This window comes from Petromyzon marinus, unplaced genomic scaffold (assembly GCF_048934315.1).
Source record: "Petromyzon marinus isolate PM22_M1 ecotype Great Lakes invasive population unplaced genomic scaffold, UKy_Petmar_22M1.pri1.0 PM_Scaffold_18, whole genome shotgun sequence".
In the NCBI taxonomy this organism is placed as follows: domain Eukaryota; kingdom Metazoa; phylum Chordata; class Hyperoartia; order Petromyzontiformes; family Petromyzontidae; genus Petromyzon; species Petromyzon marinus.
The window spans coordinates 1,774,511-1,789,543 of record NW_027423146.1 but is presented as its reverse complement, the minus strand read 5'-3'; the positions used below and the strand labels follow the sequence as shown (position 1 = coordinate 1,789,543).

Here is a 15,033-nt window from a genome sequence, read left to right as displayed (position 1 = left end):
CTGAGGAGGTACTGTGGCCACCACCAACCCCCCTGTCCCCTTGTTACACGGAGCACGGCTAAAATGAAACTTCGTTTGTCAAGATTTCGTCGATCTTACATTTACATGCAAATTTCATCAAGCCCTGCCCACTGACCCTTGAGCTACACCCATCTCAAACCTTTTTAACTCCCTGCCTTAGCAGCGCTCCCGCCATATATTTTTTCCTGCCTCGGCAGCTTTCCTGCCATATCCTTCACTTGATGACGATTGCTTGTGTTGCGATCGAAATGTCGTGATATTGTTATTATTTTTTTATTATTTTTGTATCTACATGGCCTTACCGAAAGACCCAAATAACGTGTTCACGTTGTGAAGCTGCGTGGCACACAAGCAGAGATAACAAAACCTCAACATATTCGTCAATAACGCTGCAATGGATACTGCTTTGACTTCTCTGATGCGATGAAGGCCATTGCCTGAAACATCACCTTTTAGAAGCTCTGCCCTATTAAGTGCATCATTATTGATTCATGCGTTGAGTTTTTATTCAGAGTTACGATCTGAACGTCAAGGAAATGGCACATTAAATGAGTGCATTCTGGGAGGTAGCTAGGTGCCCCAGGGGTCAGACATGCTGTGCCAGCATGGCTGAGATGCCAGGATTGAATGTGGATTACAGCCGCCCAACCACAGTGATTAAACCGGATTCTCAAGCATAGTGGTCTCAGCCTAGTTGCAAATGAGTGCACAAAAAAACCCATCGAATTATATTTTGGTTCCGTAATAAATTTTGCTAAATTCACTATAGCGAGTGGTCCATGGTTTTATTCCCAATAATGTTGAAAATGAAAAGATAAAAGCAGATCAAACTAAATTTTTGTATCATAGCATCTCCCCACATAATGTGCATGTATTATGTTTTATTGATTAATACATCTGTATGGTGCTGACCAGCATGGGGAAGTATAGTCAAACACATTCCCATGACCGACATGGTGTGAGGAGGCGTTGTGAGTTATTTGTTTTGAATATTGACTCAATTTGAAGATGAACATTTGGGTGCAACGAGTTTCTTCATTATCTTATGATGAAGAACGTTGCCATGTTGTATGCACGCTTACCAATCGTTGATTGATGTATACAATGTATCATGGTTCTATTTTTTGACTTTCTATTATCATTCTAAATATTTTAAACGTGATTGTGGTATGTTCAATAAGACCACAGGTGTTTACCTTGCATATTTTTGTAGTTCTTGATTTGTTTACAATAGAATCTCAATTTCTTATTTTCATCTTGAAAAGCATCCACTGCACGTGTGCGTCCGTCTGCATGCGAGGCGCCTGTATGTGCGTCTCTGTACTCAATGCCCGTGTCTCCGCATTCTTATCTTGTCTCCCTCTGCATGTTCTGCCTTTGGCTATGTACAGCTCTCTCCACATGCACTGTCTTTCCATAATGTGTCCAAATTTGTATGACTTGCTTGTGTCTTTGTGTGTATGTCTCTGCATCTGTAATTTATTTTCTTGTGCCTCCTGCCCATGCCTATAGTCTCTTATCTCTCTGTACAACTACATGCTCCGTGTGTCTGTATGTCTGTACCTGTCCTCATCTGCACGCTGCATGTGTCTGTGATGAAGGGATGCCCACCTATGCATGCACGTGCCTGTGACACTGTGCCCTTCTACCCGTGAGCAGCTAATGGCACACTCGCAGGCCATCAACAGCCTGCAGGTGGAGTTGGAGGCAGTGCGGTGGGGCGAGCGCGAGGAGCAGCTGAAGCGTGAGCACGATGCGACTCTGCATCTGGCATACATAGAGCTGGCCGAATATCGTGCATCACATATGCACGAAGATTCAGAGTACGACGCTCACGTTGTGCACATCACGGTCCTCCAGAAGGTGAGGCCTCCACTCTCGCAACAGCCACCCCCCTTCTTGCAACAGCAATGTGTCCTGCCCAAGCCCACTTATTTTCTCAATATTTTGGATGAATGCTAAACAATTTATTAATATATTCAAATTACATGTTGTAATTACGTGTAATTTAGATGCTGCCCGTCTCCGCCCGCAGGCGCTGAAGGAGCGTGACGAGCTGCTGCGGCGCTCAGAGGCAGACCTGGTGGCGGCGCGGGAAGAGGCGCGAGAGCGCGGGACTGAAACCGAGCGGCTGGGCACCGAGGCCGCGGAGCTGAGAGCGAACATGCGCGACCTCTTTACCAACCAAGAGGTGCAGCAGACCAAGGTGGACAACCTGCGGCATGAAGTACTGGAGCTGCAGCAACGACTGCAGGAGGCTAACGCTTGCTGCGAGGAGACCGGTGGGTAGGGGCCTGTGCTCCAAAATCTTTCTGAATCCACGGACCCATTGAACACTAATTTTTGTCGAGCACTGTGCACCAATAACTTCTTTTTACGAGTTAAAACGAGTAATTCCTCGTTTTTACTTCATTTCCCACGTGGACCACTTCCGCTGTCTAACATAGGACTGCACTGGGTTTACTAACTGCTCTCTCACTAGGCCCTTCCTGTGCATATATTATTATTCTGGACCCTGTGTTTGCATGCAAGCTGGTGAATAGGTCTGAGGGACCTCAGACCTATTCTGTCTGCTACTACTCCCGCTGCTGGTACTCTTCCTCCTGAGCTGCTGCTCCTTCTCTGTCTGCTGCCACTGGTGGCTGTACTGTCTTCATCGGCATGGTTTTGTGTCCCTTCCGACAGGCAATTCTCTGGAGCAACAGACGGACTTTCTCAAGGCCGAGCTGGGAGTCTCCAGGGCAGAGGAGGCCGCGAGGGCACAGGAGGTGGTGCAGCTGCAGCACACACTTCAGCACACGGATGCTGAGATGGAGTGCATGCACGGCCAGATCGCCGGGCTGCAGCACCAGGTAACCAGAGCCTTATGCGACAGCCCCCCCACCTCCATGTGTGTGCATGAGGCCTGTCCTCATCGCCTGAGCAGTGCACCATCGCATGTTCGAGAATGTTTTTTTAGGTAAAGTCACGTAGAAATAAGAAATAATAAAATTAATAATAAAAACCAAAGAATAATTCCTGCAGTCACGAAAGCTCCAAATTCAAGTTTCATGTTAGAGAATGGTTTGCAGAAGCATAAATCACATAACTACTTCTGAGAAATATTTAAGTGCCCTCTGGTACCCACCCAATAGGAGGAAATACTTTGATATCTGCCCTGCTATGGAAAGTAATGAGTAATGTTCATCACAAAACAGTCGGATCTTTGGTTTTCAGAGCTGGAACTTCGCTCGATTTAGTGTAAAGCCGACATTGTTTTCATGGGCTTTTCTGTGAAGTCATTGATGATCAGGCTGAGATCATTAACTCACTGCACATGTGAACCTGGCTTAATCACAGGTGGCTGAAACCTGAAGTGGTTATATAAGTAATATGGATGCAGCCAGGAAGGCAGACAGCCAGAATGTTTTTTTCGAATGTAGTATGATAATGCATTTCTATATGGCAAAAGGTATAATTGTGACCACAGGATCGGTCCTCCCCTCATGGCTCTTAATTTTGTCTGCAGATATGTGAATGTTGGATGAGGTAATTACACTAGACAAGGCAATTCCTGACTAGGCCTTTAACTAATTCACTACCTCTCATAATTTGTCATGATTCAGAGTTGCGAATGTATTTTCTCACATTTTAATACTTTCAGTTAGAATAAATACAATTTAATTATAAAGTCAGCTGCAGTTTACAGGACTTTTTCTAAAATGTGATTGGCTTGCATTTGTTAGAGAAACAATATAGGCTTGCAGACACACAGCTATATGCACACCACAGAGTTTAAATGACTTAAGTGGTAATTATTTATCTGTTTGCAAGCCGGGCTTAATTACAGCTGGGTCTTTTCCAACCCAGAAAAGATTTCCACATTCTGCACCCCATATTCAGTATACTTCCCCAGACATGAATCCAGCATTGTGGAACGTGTGCGTGCCTGTAGCTGAAGGAGTCGGAGGGGCACGTCCAGGCACTTGGGATGGAGAAGGCGCAGCAGCAGGACGCGCATCGGAAAGAGGCCTGCGAGCTGGCGACAGGGCTGGAGGAGGTCCGGCTCACCCTCACCGATGCTTTTAAGCAGTTCGAGCGCAACTCCAAGAAGGTATCGGCTCGCAAGGGCACGCGTGGTGAAGCCGCGATTGGCACTGAAGAGGGGCGCCACGGTGGCGAGATGTTAACTACCTCGCCTGTATGCAGGAGGTTGTGGGTTTGATCCCAACCCCGACACCTGTATATTTGGAGTTTGCATGTTCTCCCTGTGGTCACGTGGATTTTTTCCGGGTCCTCCGGTTCTTCCTCCACATTTAGAAACGTGCGTTTAGATTCTATAGCTGCAATACATTTCCACATGATAAGCCACTTCGTTGAACTTTCATTTGTGGGCAGGTCGCTTCTGAAAAAGAGCTATATAGTTCAGTAGGCCTTAGCTGGTAAAATAAAGATAATTAAAGTTTGAGTTTTAAGACATTTGTGGCAGCGTTCACAAGAGGAGGAGACCCTTGTGCGGCGAAATATTTATGATATACAACGTATTAATTTACTGTGATGAGCCTTCTGCACTCTGAACCAAGCTGTCCGAGTTTGATTACCAACCATGGCTAGCATTGGTGGGCAGTGAAATCTGACCCAGTCTTGGGTGTACCACTTCGTGCTGACCAGTGTGATGAAGTATGATCAATTAATTCCCATGACCGGTATGGCTCAGGGAAACTTTCATCCAGCAGTATCACAAAAACACATTCAGCGGTGGACGGATCATGGCTGTTCATGATGATGATGGTGATGATTACGATGGTAAAACGAACGTTGCCTGTATTAAGGCTCAGGAGGACGAGGACACAATCACTCGGCTGAGGGAGGAGCTCAAGGCGAGCAAGGAGGAGCTCGCAGCGAGTGAGGCGGAGCGCGCCAGTGCCCAGCCGGAGCTCTCCACCCACCAACAGGGACTGTCGGCGCTGCAGGATCAGCTGACCACGTCCCAAGCTGAGAATGAGGACACTCTGCGTCAGGTAATGCTCCCAGCCTCGTTCCCACGGCCGCTGAGAACCCAGGCTCTCCTGGCCCCGGAACGGCCCAGGTCTGACCGTGACACAGCACTTGAGTCGTCAGGCTGTGTAGGGTCTGACCATCTGCTCCCCTCTGCTACGTGCATGTCCATGCCCTCCCTGTCCTGGTTTGGGAAGCGATTTTAATCTGACCTTTTAATGCAGATTTTGGGTTACTTAATCCATATATGTGGGCTTTTATAGGCGTAATCATGGGTTGTGTGCATGATGGTCTGACAAGATTGGGTGCATCCTGGGTGATTTGGTCAAACATGGTGTATGGACATCTGTGAAAAATATTTTCACAGCTCATCAGACTCCTCCAATATGAATAAAGATTCTGGTTCTAAATGTGTCTGTTGTTGCATCTGTATGTTCTACAATAACCGCACACAGTCGTTAAAATGCTTTTCTCTGTCCCTCTGCCTGTGGCCCAAGCAGCTGTTCGAAAGGAGCCAGGAGCGGGATTCCTGCATGCGGGGATTCTTTGGTATCAGCGTATGCTGGCCGAGCTGCACACAGAGCTGGAGCAGTACCGCGAAAACGCACAGATCGGACGCTCACAGCTGCAGCATTTGGACATGCTGCGCCAGCAGAGCGAGGCGGAGGTGAGTACACTGCATTCGCACGTCGCAGACAAAGACTCCCCGTATAGCCTTAATAGACTGTTGGGGAAAGTACTGTTAGTGAGCAGCACCTATGAAGGCCGGCATGGCACACAAGGGGGTGATTGGCCAGCACCATGCCTCGCTGCCTTTGTCTCTCCAGTGGTGGTGTTTACACATCGCACCAGGTACTCATTTGAGGCTGGGTCGATCTAGGGGACGCCCAGGACCGGTTCACATAATCGTCACTGGTGTTGGCCATGAACGGGAATCGAACTCGGGTCGCCGCTTTCGAAGGCTAATCGCTACACTACTGCTCCCCACACATTCACTTTCATACACATAGACACGTGCACGTGCATACACACACACTTATAGGCATACACTTGCTCCAAGCGCCATCCTGAATTATTACATGTCGTGGAGGATTGCTCCACTGAACAAAATAGTGACGCGGTTCAATTTTCAAGTGCGAGTTCGCGTTTAAAGTCAATGTTATAAAATATATATTTGATGGAAGCAGGTTCGTAAGTGCAGGTGTTTGTAAGTTGAGGACTGCCTATATATACACTTATTTTTCACACAGATGTGTATATGCGCACTGGGTTACTGAGTATCCTCTGTTTAGGGACTGTACCACATTACAATCCACCATCCCACCTCTAGTAAAAGTACCTACTACTACTAGAACATCTGCTCCCCTCTGCTACGTGCATCTCCATCCCCTCCCTATTTTTGGTTGGGAGGCAATTATAATCGGACATTTTAAAGTAGCTTTTGGGTTAATTAATCCATATATCTGGGCTTTTATAGGTGTTATCTTGGGTTGTATGGATGGTGGTCACCCATCCAAGTACCATAAAAGTTCAACCCTGCTTTTCTTCCAAGATCTTATAATATTGGGTGCATTCCAGGTCATTTGGTCATAGGTGGTGTGGTGTATGGACATCTGTGAAAAAGAGTTTCATAGCTTATCAGATTCCTTCATTTAAAATAAAGATACTGGTTCTGTATGTGTTTGTTGGATTTGTATGTTCTTTAACAACTGCACGCAGTCGTTAAAATGCTTAGCCATGTCCTTCTGCTGCCGTTTGTCCGTGGCCCATGCAGCTCATCGAAAAGAATGAGCACCTGGGATCCCTGCAGGCGGGGATTTTGGGTTACCAGCGTGTGGTGGCAGAGCTGCACGCTGAGCTGGCGCCATGCCAAGAAAACCTGCAGAGCATTCACTGTCAGCTCCAGGATCTGCAAGTGCTGCACCAGCAGAGTGAGGCGAAGGTGAGCAAGTGCTGTTAGCGAGCACCTATGAAGTCCGGCATGGCACAAACGCAGATATATATACAGCAATACCATTATTTACGCCCTCCCGTTGTACGTACTTTCACTATTAACGTACTCAAGTCATTGATAGCCAATCGCATGTTATGTACTGTGGTACCTTGCCATAGCGTACTTGAGATTTACGAACTTTACTATAAAGACCCAAATAGTTTACGCTGGATGGCGACAGTAAGGCACCAGATGACGCCCAAGCGTTTGCATCTCTGACTACAGTAGTCACTTTCATGTGTACATGTGTAGTGACTAACTCAGAGACAGTAAGACTTTTAGGCGCTTCTTTTATTTAACGAGCACCATTGGGATAATACAGACACCCTACGTGGGTACACACTATTACCGTTGCTGGCCTATACAAAACACTAACCATCTAACACTGACAGCACTGAACGGAGACAGCGAACACCTATCTAGCAGCGTAATATCGAGTGAAGACGGCAGCGACGATGGCGACAAGACGACAGCGACGAGACGACAACGACAATGACGAGATGGTGACGACGACTATCTTATATATACGAACAGCACGACGAGGATCCCACTTCCAGCAACAGCCACAAGGTCCCTCACAGGGGCCCTTCTTATACTCTCAGCGTGGCCTCGCTCCGCCACGGCCACGCCCCCTCTCTGGAACCTACTAGCGGGTTCCCGATGGCCCCCCCTCTGTGACCTTTCCCCTAGATGTCCCCCACTCGTGTCTATCGTGGCCTGCTGACGTGGGTACTACCATACACCGCAGTTACCATTTTTTACCAGCAGCCAGCGCTATGCCACTACACATACTCTATCAATATTTTTTCCCCACATACCGGATTTATGGTGAATATTTTTCAAGTGTAAACTAATTTTACATGATAAACAACTAATAATACACACAGTATAATAGACAAATATATCAATAATATGTCAGTCCTCGACTTACGAACGCATTTAGTTCCTGAGGCCCACTCATAAGTCGGAACGGTTCGTAAGTCGGAATACAATAATGTGTGATATTTAAATTCCCATATTGTCAGTGTTATAAAATGTGTTAAGGTTCAACAAAAGAGTTAAACTCGTAAATAAGAAATCATGTACATTTGCATTAACACTAAAAATATAGTGTATCGTAAGTAATACATAAAATGTAGTAAAAATATTTTTTTTTCACTCACCGCTTTTAAATCACAAGCGTGCTCACCGCTACACTTCCGATCCGCACAAAGATCCACCGTGTAGCTGTAATAGGCTGTTGGGGCACGTGCTGTTAGCGATAGCCTATGAAAGCCAGCACGGCATGCGAGGGGTTGTGTGCCAGCACCACACCCAGCTGCATTTGTGTCCCGAGTGGTGATGTTTATAAAGCGCGCTAGGTGCTCATTTGAGGCCGAGTTGACCTACGGGAGGCCCAGGAATGGTTCAGATAATCGTCACTGGTGTTGGCCGTGAGTTGGAATTGAACTTGGGTCGGTGGGTTTGTAGCGCAGCGCGTGAACTGCAACACTACCGCTCCCCACACAATCACTTTCACATATACGCACATGTGCGCGTGCACGAGGCTGACTCATGACATCTTGTGGAGGATCGCAGCACTGAACAAAATAGTTCTGTGGTTCAGTTTGGAAGTGCAAGTTCGCGTTTTAAAGTCAATGGTATCCAAAAATTAATACATTTCATAGAAACAGATTCGGAACTCGGGTATCCGTAAGTCGGGTCTCCGTAAGTATGGTGTTCCTAAGTCGAGGACTGTATGTATACACTTATTTTTCACACTGATGGTTGTACAGAATGGATGCGCACTAGGTTACTGAGCATTCTCTGTTTAAGGACTGTACCACGTTACGATCCACCATCCCACCTCTAGTAGAAGTACCTACGACTACTAGACCATCTGCTCCCCTCTGCTACATGCATCTCCATCCCCTCCCTCTTTTTGGTTGGGAAGCGATCTTAATCTATTATTTTAATCCAGATTTTGAGTTAATTAATTCCTAAAAATTTTTTAACATAAAACTTTCGTGACTGCAGGAATTCATATTCTTGATTCTTTCGGTAAAGTCACGTACTTTTTTTTAATAATATAAAAAAAACCCACGACGTTTCGATTGCAACACAAGCGGTCTTCATCATGCTTTTATAGGTGTTATCTTGGTTTGTATTGATGGTGGTTGCCCATCCAAGCATTTGAAGTTCAACCATGCTTTTCTTCCAAGATCTGAGATGATTGGATGCATTTCGGTTTATTTGGTCAAAGGTGGTCTATGGACATCTGTGTAAAAGAGCTTCGTAGGTCATTACATTACTCAATTATAAATAAAGATCCTGGTTGTGTGTGTTATTATACCTGTATGTTCTGCAATAACTTCACGCAGTCGTTAAAATGCTTTCCTGTGTCCCTCTGCCGCCATTTGCCCGTGGCCCACGCAGCTCATTGACAGGAATTGGAAACTGGAATCTCTGCAGGCAGAGATTCAGTGGTATCAACGTGTAGTGGCGGAGCTGCACGCTGAGCTGGCGCCCTACCGCGACAACGAGCAGAGTGCACACTCGGAGCAGCAGCATCTGCAGAGCGAGGTGGAGGTGAGTGCACAGCACTCGCGCATCGCACACACACACACACGTATATAATTTGCGTTTAACGTAAATAATAGATTCATGCACACACGATTCAGTGTATTATGATAATGATGAGCTGGTCTAACCATCACGTTAAGCCGTCATGGTCCCCGTTTACAAATACAGACAATTTCATTATTGCTGGACACAGTGATAACGATGAGAATGATTTAGCACCTTTCTGTACACCGGGGCATCTCAGAGCGCTTTACATCACATCTCATCTCAACACGTGTGAAAGGGCACGCCCAATGACAGATGTCCTGTGGGCACAAGGTGACTCAGCACCTGGTGTGCAATTGGCATTTGTCTGCCAGTAGGGGGTGCTGATTGTTGTGTGTAATCCCAGTTGAGCTGGTAGAAGTACTGAGTTGTGTGTAGTGTCTAATGGGTCAGTATGTCCACAGCTTGTCACGGTTGAGGAGGAAGAGGACATCTCTGGCTGCTCACTGGAGCCCGGCATTCAAGAAGCCTCCCAAGACCTGCCCCCCCAGGCCTCGAACACCCTCTGAGCATCTCACAGCCCCCCACACTTCCAGCACCACCCACCCCCACCAGCACCTCCCCTTCTTTACAAGGCATCGCGTTTTAATAATAAATATTTGTATCTAATACTATCGCCTCGTCTCAATTCTTTTGAGTGTTTGGGACACGCGAGTGGCTCACATTTATAATGCTAAGGGCTGTCTACATCCACAGTGTGGCTGTTGCGGAGCTTCTAGAAACCAAATGTGAGGCAGAGTTCTGTGTCCCTTGGGTAATGCCAGCCCTCCAAGGGGTTTGCACTGAGTTTGAGTTGGGGGCGACAAGCACAAGGTTGTGGAGGTGGTGATGGTGGAAATTTAGGAGGATGGCAAGGAGGAGATGCCCATCAATAAACTAGTTGGCCACGGTGAAGCCAGCAACCATAGTCGTTCCTACGTCCCCTGATGTGAGCGGCAGTGCTGGAGGGCAGTTCCACGGTCTCAGACGGACGTGGATACTCATTACCATAATCGCACAGTTATCTTACCTTGGGCAAAGTATTTCAACCAAGAGATTCAGATAGAAATCATCTGTGTGAATAATGTAATTTCTAAAGCAATAATTACCTTCTATATTATATCCCATATAAATATATAAAATTAAGATGATGCTGAAATTGTGATGTTTGCCTAATATGTGAAACTGCCCTACATGTAGTGCCAAACACTGACGCTCTGAAACATATTTCTGCAGCAAATCTGTAGCCCTATCCCTAACTCCAAGCCTGAATAGACTATGGAATATATGAAAACTCAATGTCCAATTCACAAATTCGGAGGCATCATCACAGCGATGCACCAACTCTACTTCTTACACAATGATCTGGCTCAACCACCTCAATCCAATATAGTTGTTGCTCTACATAAACGTCGACCATACGAAGAACATGACTCCAACCCCTGTTCGTCCCCTTGTGCTAATTCATTGCTCAAGACAATGCGTTTCCATGTAGTTCTCCCCTCTTCGGGTTTTGAGAGATCCTTCTTCCCATGATGTGTCCCCAGGTTGTGTACGTCACAGATGGCAACTCTTATCCTCGTACATGGACGGTCACGTTGCGTCCCTTGTCTCCTCCCATCACCCATCACTTGCCATCCCTCCCCCCCACCCCAATGTAATCACTCAAAACCAACTGTGATTGACTGCAGCAGTGTTTTTAACATACACCAGTCGTGTTACGGCTATTGGTGTTGTTATCGTTTATTGTAATAAACGCATTGCCTCCAAGAGAAGTCTCGCTCTACGTTCATACCCACAACACAGGCGCAAAATACATTACAGAAGTTATGTTAAGCAGCGGCAAAGTTTGAGTGATAGCTCATCTGACACTAACTCCTCTCACAACGACCAACTTTCCGAATACTCATTCAGTAGTAAGACTCTTAAATTGACGGAGAAAGCTCTCGTCAGAATCCCCTATTTTGATCCACACAATAGGAACAGAGACATACACTCATATCACAACAGTAGAAGTGGAGGCAATGATTAGAGGTCTGAGGAAGTTGGACGAGAAAACAAGTGCTGTAAAGAAGGTTACATGAATATTCTATACCATGGGTAAAGTCGCTACCATACAAGGTTAGGAACTATTTTAAAAAAACTCAGCCTAACAGTGATTACGAAGTTTGGAGAATATTCAACACTGAGGGGTTTAATGCTGCCAAATTTATGACCCAGTGCGTAAACGAGGAGTGTATTACGCAGGTGATGTTGATCAATACCACGAAGGTGACAAAATGTTCAAGATTGTTTTTTTTAATCCTTGAGTTCAGAGATTACAGAAATTGTGGGAATGGTTTTGGACCCAGAGACGGCCTCCTTACACCACATACAGAATAGGGTTCACACGGCATGGCTATATATATATAATTCGGACAAAACACAGGGAGAGAGATAATGCACCCCGCCATCTAGAGGGAAGTAAAAATCACGTGAGCAGCTACAGCACCTCACACCAAGCCCCACAATACAGAGAGGAGCAAGCACCCACGAACTACCAACATAATTACACACAGAGATGGCAAGGTAGCAATCCAGCGAGAGAGTGGCACACCAATCCGAGGCAACCACAGCACACAAAGACAGGTAATTATTGGAATCTCAAGGTGTGGAAGCCAAGAGCGGAATCATACCAGCACCCCATGCCACGACAAACTCAAGGTTAAACACAATCTGCCCATTCCCCCTTCGATACCCCCACCCGGCTATACCAGGAGGGAGTAGAGAAACAGGAAAGGAAACAAAAATGGACTCAACTCAGATACAAAATGTGGCACAAACACGTGGTGAATCACCCACATTAATTGAGAATGAGCTGCCAGTGAGAGCACTGCCCACTGAATTACTGAAAAATAGTTTTTCATCCAAAGGCCGATGCCTGCATTCCTCAGGGCGTGTCCCTGTAGCACGTTCCTCTGCCCCATCCATCGTACAATCATGCAAATCCGCGAGACAATGGGCGACTTTTCCAATTACCTGGCGATTAGGTTTTACTCCCCCTCCCTGCGGTTTATCATCTCCTGTCGGATGTAGATCGGAGTGCTGAAATGGGGGAAGGGAAGATTCACAATGGATCGGGAATTATGTTGAAACCCAGCACACCCAAAAGCACAAAAGGGGGGAGGACCCACCGGGGCACGGAATCGAATCGACTCATCGAGTTAAATGTACGGATCAATGAGTGGTGGCCCACTTTACTCCAGTGACCCGGGTGCTGCTGCGGGGTCCACTTTCTGCCGCCCTCCTTCTCTCTCCCCCCCCCCTTCTCTCTCCCCCCTACTGCCGAGGCCTATATAATCTCGTGGCACGGCAGATCTCTCGCCTACTTCAGCAGTTTTTTCTTGCTGTGGTTGTCCCACCTGATGGGAGGGACTTGATCACATCAGCCGCGTCACAGGAAGTAAGATGTGGGGATGGCTGTCATTTTTAAAGGGGTCTGAGTAATTGACCATACACAAGGAATCGGTTATAATCGACTTGGTAATCGAATCGTTCCAGCTTTAGTACTCGCGCATATAATACACTAGCTGTACTACCCAGCTTCTCCTGGGACTTGGATCCACCACGTCCGGCCGCCTTTGTCTTCCCAGTGGCGATGTTTACACACCACAGCAGTTACTCGTTTTGAGGCTGAGTCGACCTAGGGGAGGCCCAGGACCGGTTAAAATAATCGTCACTGGTAGTGGCCGTGAGCGGGAATCGAACTCGGGTTGCCGGATTCGTAGCGCAGCGCGCTAACCACTACACGACAATGCGTTACGCTTCCACATGTGCGGGTCACGTGACAGATTTGACCTCAGCTCACTTGCCATACAAAAAATTAAATGCATTATTGAGCTCCCCCCCCCACACACAAAAAAGTGTATTTTCATAACTTTTGCATGGTGTAGAGTCTGGAAAGTACCCACATGGTAAATTTCAAGTTTGTTGCATGTCGGAAAGTACGCTAAACATTTTGAACAGACTCATATTTACAACTTTTATAAATATGGAGATAACACAAAATAATCATTACCACATTTGCGTTTGTTTGAGCATTCAGTGTCTCAAACCGACGCTGGTGAACTGCCAGATATTTGCAGGCAAGGATGCTCTCTGTTCGTTACAGGTCCTAGTTCTATGCAAAACTGTGGAATACTTCACAAAAAGTCATCATGAGCTTTGCAAAGCTGAAAACCATTCTGACGTTTGCTCGTGTTGAACCAATGCTGCTGAAATAAAAATCACGGCCAGAAAGGCCGTAGGCTTTCACGACCAATATTATTCATAATAAACGTTTTTGGGTTAGATCGCATTATTCATAAATGTGTCGTAACCCTCCACTACCCGACACGGCCAATCAATAAAAAATGTGTCACATTGACAAAAGAGAAATAGATCACTCCTTCAGCCCACCGGTGTGTTGAAGAGTGAATCCACAACATTTACAATTTTTGAGTACGACGTTTCGCTGGTAATTACATCCAGCATCATCGGGCAATTTGCCAGAAAGGTTAAGCCCTCACTTCCTCCCGGTCTTAAAAAACCGGGAGCTCCGTCACCATCGCAGCATGACACATGTGTGCCCGTTGAAACGTGCAGCCCTCGATCGCAATAGAACCGATAATAATTATTGTTGGTACAACTTTCTTACTCATGAAAGCTCTGCGAAGTTTCAATATAATAATTGGCTTACATCGTGGATATGAGTAACAAAATTAACACACAAACGATGATTCCCCTCCTTCACATATCTGTCTTTCCACTTAAAAAATACAAGTATTTGTACACATCCCATTAGCCACACGGCTTTCCTTCTGGGAGTGCATCATTTCAGCAGTATTGGTTGTACATAAACCAAGCTCTGGTTCGGTTTTTATATTCATCAGCACGCTCCAGCTCACTTGAAGCAATGCTGGTGAACTGCCAGCTGTTATAGGTTAGGGCCCGCTCTGTGAGATATGGGTGCTCGAAGGTTGTTGTATATGTAGGTTATGAAAATTTGAAGAAAATAATGAAAATTTGATTAAATTTGAAATTTAAATAATTTATCTGAATATATTGGTGTAATTATGTGCATAAACTATGCTAATTCGAGAGATAATCGTATTAATTCATGCGAGTGGGCGTGGTTATGATGATGCAGGTCGTTATGATAATTAGGTCCAGCCTCGGTGACGAAGGTTGGTTATTAATTGGAACAACGCAATTAATCGTATGCAGTTGTGCAGGTATTGTGAGCGTGAATGAGAGAGAGTCGACTCGACTTGCTATTTAATTCCGTATTTTCAATAAGGATACAATTATCTTCGATTTAACGCTTATTGATTATGTGCTGGATTAGTGATTAGTGTGCTTATGATAGGTAACCGAGATTCAGATCTCATTCGCAGAACAATTCTATGCAGAATCACGGAAAGAATCACACACAACTC

General features: G+C 45.9%; 1 protein-coding gene and 1 long non-coding RNA gene across 2 annotated transcripts; both read left to right on the top strand.

The window, feature by feature from the left end:
* Positions 1 to 799: 799 nt before the first annotated feature.
* On the top strand, positions 800 to 4,109 carry LOC142922822 (uncharacterized). The gene is made up of 2 exons (XM_076063749.1): positions 800 to 2,303; positions 2,707 to 4,109. The coding sequence occupies exons 1-2, from the start codon at positions 1,973 to 1,975 to the stop codon at positions 2,982 to 2,984; spliced, it is 609 nt and encodes a 202-aa protein (XP_075919864.1). The 5' UTR covers positions 800 to 1,972; the 3' UTR covers positions 2,985 to 4,109.
* Positions 4,110 to 9,063: 4,954 nt separating this feature from the next.
* Positions 9,064 to 10,207, top strand: LOC142922825 (uncharacterized). Its single transcript, XR_012940368.1, has 2 exons — positions 9,064 to 9,559; positions 10,003 to 10,207. It is a non-coding gene; the product is annotated as an uncharacterized LOC142922825 (long non-coding RNA).
* The last annotated feature ends 4,826 nt before the right edge of the window (positions 10,208 to 15,033 follow it).